Source organism: Numenius arquata, chromosome 1 (assembly GCF_964106895.1).
Source record: "Numenius arquata chromosome 1, bNumArq3.hap1.1, whole genome shotgun sequence".
Classification (NCBI taxonomy): domain Eukaryota; kingdom Metazoa; phylum Chordata; class Aves; order Charadriiformes; family Scolopacidae; genus Numenius; species Numenius arquata.
In genome coordinates, this window is record NC_133576.1 from 69,842,032 (window position 1) to 69,849,922 (window position 7,891).

General features: G+C 46.2%; 1 protein-coding gene across 1 annotated transcript; it reads right to left on the reverse strand.

Annotated features, from left to right (window-relative positions):
* Positions 1-4,402: 4,402 nt before the first annotated feature.
* LOC141465721 (lysozyme g) lies at positions 4,403-6,528 on the reverse strand. The gene is made up of 5 exons (XM_074149312.1): positions 6,486-6,528; positions 6,019-6,120; positions 5,561-5,757; positions 5,299-5,437; positions 4,403-4,536 (listed from the first exon to the last, which is right to left on the reverse strand). Exons 1-5 carry the CDS (start codon positions 6,526-6,528, stop codon positions 4,403-4,405), a joined length of 615 nt encoding a protein of 204 aa, XP_074005413.1.
* Between the last annotated feature and the right edge of the window lie 1,363 nt (positions 6,529-7,891).

Sequence of the window (7,891 nt, forward strand, 5' to 3'; positions counted from 1 at the left end):
TCTGTTCCATAACCCTCCCTGGCACCAAGGTCAAAATGACAGGCCCATAATTCCCCAGATACTCCTTCTGGCCCTTCTTGTAGATGGGTGTGATATTTGTTAACTTCCAGTCAACTGGTACCTCCCTGCTTAGCCAAGACTGCTGAGAAATGATGGAAGCTGGCTTGGTGAGCACTTCCATCAGCTCCCTCAGTACCCTTGGGTGGATCCCATCCGGCCCCATAGACTTGTGTGTGTCTAAGCGATGTAGCAGGTCGCTAAGCACTTCCTCTTGAATTATGAGGGGTTAATTCTGCTCCCCATCCCTATCTTCCAGCTCAGGGACCTGCTTATGCAGAGAACAACTGGTCTTAGTAATAAAGACTGAGACAAAGAAGGCATTAAGTGTCTCAGCCTTTTCCTCATTCTTGGTCACTGTTTCCCCCGCATCCAATAAAGGATGAAGATTCTCCTTAGACCTCCTTCTGTTGCTAATGTATTTATAGAAACATATTTTTTTTTGTCTTTCACAGCAGTAGCCAGATTAAGTTCTAGTTGGGCTTTGGCCCTTCTAATTTAGATAAATTCTTAAGTATTTTGGAAGTCTTATTCCTGACCTCACCTAAGTACAGCAAAGGCTATTCTTGGTATAAGATAAATACTAAAGAACAATGCTTAAATGCTTTGTATTCATTGCTGATTAAAAATGAAAGCCAAAAATGGGAAACTATTTGTATTTTTGCATTTATGTATGTGTACCTGCTCTGCTCTGTCCACATGGACATGGCAAACCTGTTTACTTCTTTCCCTTTCCTGGCTGGCTGTTGCGTAGTTCTAGACACATGTACCTGTCCTTCGCATGTTTTTTCTTGTCTAAGGCATCCCAGTTCTGCAGTTTCTTCAGGTCACATTTTCTTCACTTCTGGTCATGGTTGTTGCTGCAGTTTTGAGGTTCTCCAGTTGTTCTCCATCTTTGCTGAGCTATGGCTACCCAAATTGAATACAGCCCTTAGCTGAGGCTTTTCTGGTGCTGATTAGCATGAAGACTTCATGTGTCTTGCAGAGGGTACACTATGTTGTGCATCCTAGTGTGGTGGTTGCCTTTGCACCACAGCAGCACACTTCTGCCCTCCCCGCTCCCATTTCCCATCCCGCTGCCTTGCTCTGTCCCTGGATGAGGGATGCTGACAGTCTCGGTCCCTGGGCCAGAGGGCAGGAGATGGTGGATGTTGGAAACTAAATTCCCTCTGTAGCTGTGGCAGGCAAATCCTGACATGTGGAGCACAGCCCACGTTGGTGGAATGGATGGGCAGGAGGTGAAGTTGCCACCCATCCATCCACATGGAGGGATATCTGCAGTGAACATCTGCTGTGAAGTTTGCAGCCATCTCCATGTGTTCATAAGGAGGACCTTGTGAAGATACATATTAAACCAATTGATCTTCGCTAAGGCAAATTACAGAGCTTTGGAGGCTTTCTTTCTGAATAAGAAACAAAAAGGCCGAACATTTTTACATGTATTTATTATATGACTACCGGAAAACTCTGCTACATCAACTGCCAGGAGGTAGAAGATACCAAGGTGCTCATGTTTAACTATATTTAAATGCACAATGGCCCTTATGTCACCTGACATGGGCTGTATGAGCTCGGTGGGAGTTAGTATGGAGATTGCCAGTGCTAAGATCTTGGCTTCAGATGTATTACTAAGCAATTTGGCACAAGGTAAGACAAGAGAAAGTAGCTTTAAAACATGTATGTTGAACACGAGTAATTTCATAGCAGCTCTAGCAGAAGTGTCAGCAAGGTGCTTTCCAGACAATGGAGCCTGTGGGTTGGTGAGCCCTGGGAGCACGGACTTGGCTCTGTGCTGGTCCTGGGAACTGGTAGCATGAGGCATCTGCAGAAGTGATTTATCAGAGTCAATCTGCAGGACTAACGGGGTCAATCTGAAAGTTGAATAGTGATCGGCATTTGTCACCTTTGGGTGATTTGGGTAGCCAGCGTTTAAAATAAATCAAGTGAATCACCTGGGTTTCCAGGCATATGCTGTCAGACAGCCACTTCTCCAGGGTGGCAACGAGGCAGACACCTCCCAGCCTACCTTCCCACGCAAACTGCTCACAGCACCACGCGGGCTGTAGTGATGGCAAGCAAGATCTTTTCAGGTCGAGGTGACCTGCTAGGACAAGTCCATAGTTACAAGACAGGTTCAGGCGCGAGCCAGGAAGGAAAAGTCAGCAAGGCCAAATCAGGATCAGTAGGTTACAAAGCCAGGTGCAGGCTGATTTCCAGTACAGCTGAGGTGAGGACCCAGGGCGAGGTTGTGAGCTTAAATCCAGCTCCTGAGCCAGCAGGTAGAAGGTGCATGGGAGTGGAGGGTGGGTGAGGCTCATCATAGTGCAATATCAGAGCTGACCTTCAATGCATGCAGCCAGACCCTTGGGAGAGAGGGGGAAGAGGCCGCAGAGACTGTCAGTGCAGTCAGGGTCCAGACAGCACGGTCACCCCAAAGGTGAGTCTTGTCCAGGCTGAGGGGACCCAGCTCCTTCAGTCTCTCCTTGTGTGTCCTGTGCTCCAGCCCTTGAATAGCTTGGTGACTTTTCTGGACTCACCCCAGCGTGTCAGTGTTCCTTGTGTATCAGGGAGCCCCAAACTGGATAAAGTGCTCCAGGTCTCACAAACACGAAAGAGAGGGAAATGATCGCTCCCCTCCCTGCTGCTGGCTAGAATTTTGCTAATGCAGCTCAGGGTGCTTTTAGCCTACATCTCCGTGAGGGCCCATGTTGTCCACCAGGACCCCCAGGTCCCCTTTTTGCCCATCTTACTTTCCAGGCAGTTGCCTCCCAGCCCATACTAGTGCACGGGGTTTTTCTGTCCCAGGTGTAGGGTTTTGTCTTTGTCTTAATTGATCATTCTGGTGTTACCATCAGCCCATTTCTTCATCCTCTCCAGGACCCACCATTTGGTATCATCTGTGAACTTTCTGGGAGTGCTCTCTGTTCCTAGTACTGAAGTGCTGCTGAAGACATGAAGCCGTATTGGCTGCAGGATCCATCCCTGAGGGATGCCACTAGCAACTGGCTACCAGCTGGACTCTGTGACACTGACCACCATGCTTTGAGCCTCGCAACTTTCTAGCCAATCCAGTCCATGTCTTACAGTCTGGCTATAAGGATACTATGGCAGGCTGGGGCACAGATCTTGCTAGCTCAAGGTATACTATATATGCTCCTCTCCCCTTCACTGTAAAGCTGGTCATCTCATCACAGGAGGCAAACAGGTTGGCCTGGACACTGTTTACCCTATTTAAATTCATGCTGGCTGTTTTCAGCATGGTCTCCAATTGCTCCTGGGAGGATGCGTATCATAACTCTGTGCACTGTTAATGGCTTTGAATTGCATTTTCCTATCCATCTAAGATGCTCGCAGCCAGTATTTTTCCTAATTATTTTGACATACAGTTATTCCCAGTCCCAGAAGGTGTGCTCATCATGGAAGAATAAAGGAATTCCCCTCAGCATGCAAGCAGATGCTGGTGGGACAGGCATGGCTTGCACTGCTCGTTGCCAGACCAAAACCAACTCTTCCTTTTTCTCTGGAGAATGAGCGTCACTCAGTTCTGCAGGCATCAACCCCTCTCCTTTCCTTGCCTTTCCACTCTCCCACCCCCAGAATAGTTCAGTTACAGGTCTAGAAGGAATAGGAGCACCAAAATATGCCAAACTCAGACACTGCTGTTTTCCCTGAGTGTCACTCTTCTACATGCAGCAGGGAGGGAAAAGAATTTTATGAAGCGCAAACATGTGTTTCATCCTGTTCCCTTCTCAGTTTCTCTATCTGCCTAAAATTAACATTGTACTTATCCAAACTTTGCTAACACGCATAGCTATATGAATACATTGGAGACATGCTTCATTTGCTAATAACATTTTTATTCAATTTCTCTTTGCTTATTTCTATATGACCGAAAGCATCCTTCTCTATTCTGTGCATTTATGTGAAAAGTTAACATTGTTAATATCCAAGGAAGAATTTTGCCTTTTGATTTCTTAAGAGAATGACAGATTTTTTCAGAAATGTGTTTTAAGATCTGGAAAGCAGCAAATTATCAACAGCAAAACAAGATAGTCCTGGTAACTCAGAGAAATATGTAATAGGAGAAAAAAATATTAAGAATTTAGCAATATTCCCTTTGTAAAATCCAAACCATATTGCTTGTAAAGAAAATGCATGACCTCTGTCTTACTGAATATTGTTTTAAAAATTTGGGGCTTTAGCCTGCAAATTCTTATTCATGTAAATCATTCCTATACATTTGTATTTGTGTGGTTTTGCAGGGTACAGCTGCTCTGTGTCTTGGCTCCCTCAGAGGAGTCATGCAGGTGATGGTAAGGAAGTTACCCAGTAGAGATTCCTGAGTCTAGTATCCATGTTTCTTGTAATACTGGGCTCGTGCCACCACATCATTGGAGTAGTCATCATGGGTGGTGCCGATGTCCATTCTGTCATAGGTTCGGACATTCCCAGGACCGGCGTTGTAGGCAGAAATCCCACCTGAAATAAAACACCAAAAGAAATCGTACAGACTTAGAAAAAAAAAATAGGGAAAATTCCAGGCTTATGTGTTCTGCTTTTACTGGTTTTGAAAGCTTTCACTCATGGGAACTGTGGAAGGGCAGTAGGCAGCGTTGCTGGAACTTCTCTGACTGAAGTGGGGCTCTGCAAGCAGCTTACAGTTATTCCTGAATCCACCAAAACATTGGCAAGATATCTTAGGTTTTGTGTTCACAGATATTTGCAGCTTGAGGAACCTGTTCCCTTTACCTGGCCCAGCACACGCCCTTCATTTACACTAATGAAATACAATAGAATAGTCAGGAATAATATCATATCGTACACCTCAACTAGGTGTATGATATCATAGTGAACACCTCGACTCCTTTGTGAAAAGAGATACGGAGAGAACTGCTGGCCCCATCCAAGTACACCATGGAGCTGTTTCTTAACGTGTGTGGCTGTAGGAGGTTCCTCATGGTCAGATAAGGAAAGCTCAGCTCTTATACAGAATAGATTTCAGGTGTATAAATATTTGCCACATGGTGGTGGAAATTCAGCAAGGCTGCCATACCAAGGAAAGGCAGAAGCAACACAGAATTGACAAAGGTTGTCTTTTGCTGGTGAAATAAAAGAGGAGTGAAAAGCTAAGTGACAGCCTGTTAGAAACGTGTTTTTTGAGGAACACGGGAACTAATTCAGTATGTTCTTGTCCTAAAGTTTTTCTTCTCTCCTGGACAAAACCTGTGGCCTGTACCTTACCTTTCAGCTGTTGATCCTTTGTCCAGCGTGGGAACTTCCGCTGTATTGTCTTTATCATTGAGACAAGTATCTGTGTGCCCTGCATAATATGAGCTTCGCTGTTCCATTTTCCCACAGGTTTATGTGAATTTTTGTCAACCTAGAAATATCAAAACAACAAAAAGAAGTCATTTCCCTGCTGTAATGGATGATATGTTTAGGGGGCTTACTTTTATTTATATGCTATTTGTTTATCAGGTTTTAGTGGAGTGTCAGCAAATACCTGCATTAAACCAAATCCGTTTCCATTGTCGCCCCAGCCATTCTTCAGTACTTTGCCGGCATGAGATTCCCGGGAGATGATGCCAGCGATCACGGCTGGTTCAACACACCATTTTTCACCAGCTTTCTTAATGAGTGTTTTGTACCGATCCATAGCTTTTAGGTCCTTTTCAGCAATCTTTTGTGAAGCCCTAACTCCTGTAATTAAAATCAAAAGTAAAGATATTTGCTTAATAACTTTTAAAACTCGGAATTGTCTCTCACCTCTCTCTTTCTAATACAGACAGAATTGCATCAGCATTTTGTTTGCCTCGCCTCTGGGAGGAGGTAGGTGATTGCCTGTAGGGATATTATGCCGGCTCAGCAGCTAACGTGTGTTCAGCACTTTGGAAATGCAAAAGATTTGGGATTACTGTGCCATGGGAAAACAGATCCGACTGGCAGAAGCGGGATACTCACCACAGTAGGATAAACTCTCTGGCTTGGCAGTTTTGCATGAAGCCCCAGTAGTTTTAATTCTGTTTACACTGCCGTAGCAATCCGTGCGGCCCTGGGAGGCACCTGCAGAGGCGATACAGAAAGGCTCAAGCTGTAAAAACCTCTTTGTGACTGCAAGGAAAACCCAAGGGGAGACCGCGCTCCAGAGAGGACGGGCTGCGGGGCACGGGAGCTGCATGAGGCTGCCTCTGTCACTCCTTCTGGTGGAGAGGAGGAGAGGTCCTGCCCTGCACCCTGTACCCTGAGCCCACCTGTCCCTCAGAGGCCACCCCTCCTTCTGCAAGACTCGAAAGGGGACCTGGGCACTCTCTCCTCCAATAGAGTCTCGTGGCAACCAAGATTTTGGGGTGGGGGTGGGGTGAGGAGGTCCATTAAGGTCTCCTGCTTCCCGCTGCTTGGGGCGAGGCAGCGAGGGATGCCGGACTTACCCAGGAGGGCAGCGAGGCCCAGCAGCACGAGCATCGGGTACATGGGGTGGTTCTTTCTGAGCACACAGAACAGCCTGAAAAATTGATCAGTCAGCATTGGCACACATGAAGACACGAACATATCTCGCTGCTTAACAAATAAACACAAAGAAACCCTTCCTGAGCTGATGGGGTATTTCTCTTGGTTGGGTAGGCAAAGCAATATACAAAGGGAGTCGCATCTTTTTTTTATAAGAGACCCCAATGGCAGCTCTCCTCCTCTGGCACAGATCAGGCTGCAGATATTCATAAGAGATTTGTAAACCTCTAATTTCTGCTGATGTTTCAAACCCACATCTTCTATGAGATGTTGGTAACTTCCTCTAAAACTCAAACCCCAATATTTAAATCAGAAAAAACCAAAATTAGTAATGTTCAGTGTCCTGTGCTGCTGCCCTCCCACCATGAAAGCCTTTATTCCCTGTCCATATTCTGTATACAAAATGCCTTCACCACCCCTGGACAGCTTTGCCTGAATCTCCTGAGACTTTATACTCAGAAATTGGCATTTCAAGATGCAAGCTGTCTAAATCACTGTGGCCATCTACTTCAGGGTGAGTTGTGCTCTGGGAGCACCCATTTTCCCTCACTGGCTGTGAGGGGAGCTTAGGGAAATAGGCTCACATATGGATGAGAGCCATCTAAATTTTGGTGACCTAATTCCAAAACTACAGGGCAAATCTTGGTATCCGTATTCAAGCAGAAATCTCACGCAGGAAAAAGCTGCAGCCCCTGGGCTGCCAAGGAGATAGTGCTGCTGAAGGGAATGAGAAGAGCTCCCACCTTGAGCAGTGGTATCTTACCTACTTGTCTGCAGCTCAGCTTCTGGCACAGGTCTGAGGTCTGGGAGAAGTTTAATATATAGGGAAACTACCTTCCGTTGGGTGGTAATCTGACACTGGGATGGAATGTATTGGGCTGTGGTGTTGTGAGACTTAACAGCACTTTTTTTCTCATGTAAACAGAACCTGTTGTACTATAGACATTGGCATGGTGGCAAGTATATTCTTGGGAGTGGCATTTCCTAGATTTCCAAGGGGAAAAAAAAGCACCCTATTTTTCTCTGGGCATCTCTCCACCTAGAGTTGATACTTCATACCCTATTCCTGGACGGAGCCGTTGTGAGGGCTGAGCTAAAGACCAGCATCTGGCTGTTCTGGAGGTGTTTGCCCCAGTCCCATCCTGGCATCCTGGGCTATGTCCCTACTGCTCAAGAAAAGAGGGCAGGGACTGACCCTGAGGTATGTGGCATGGAGGGGCTTGCAGCCCTATTGCCTGGGCTAGCACTCTTCTGAATGTCCAGGATGGTGGCCCATCTCCCCCTGCCTGGGAAAATGCTCCCATGACAGCATGTTCTACTGACATCG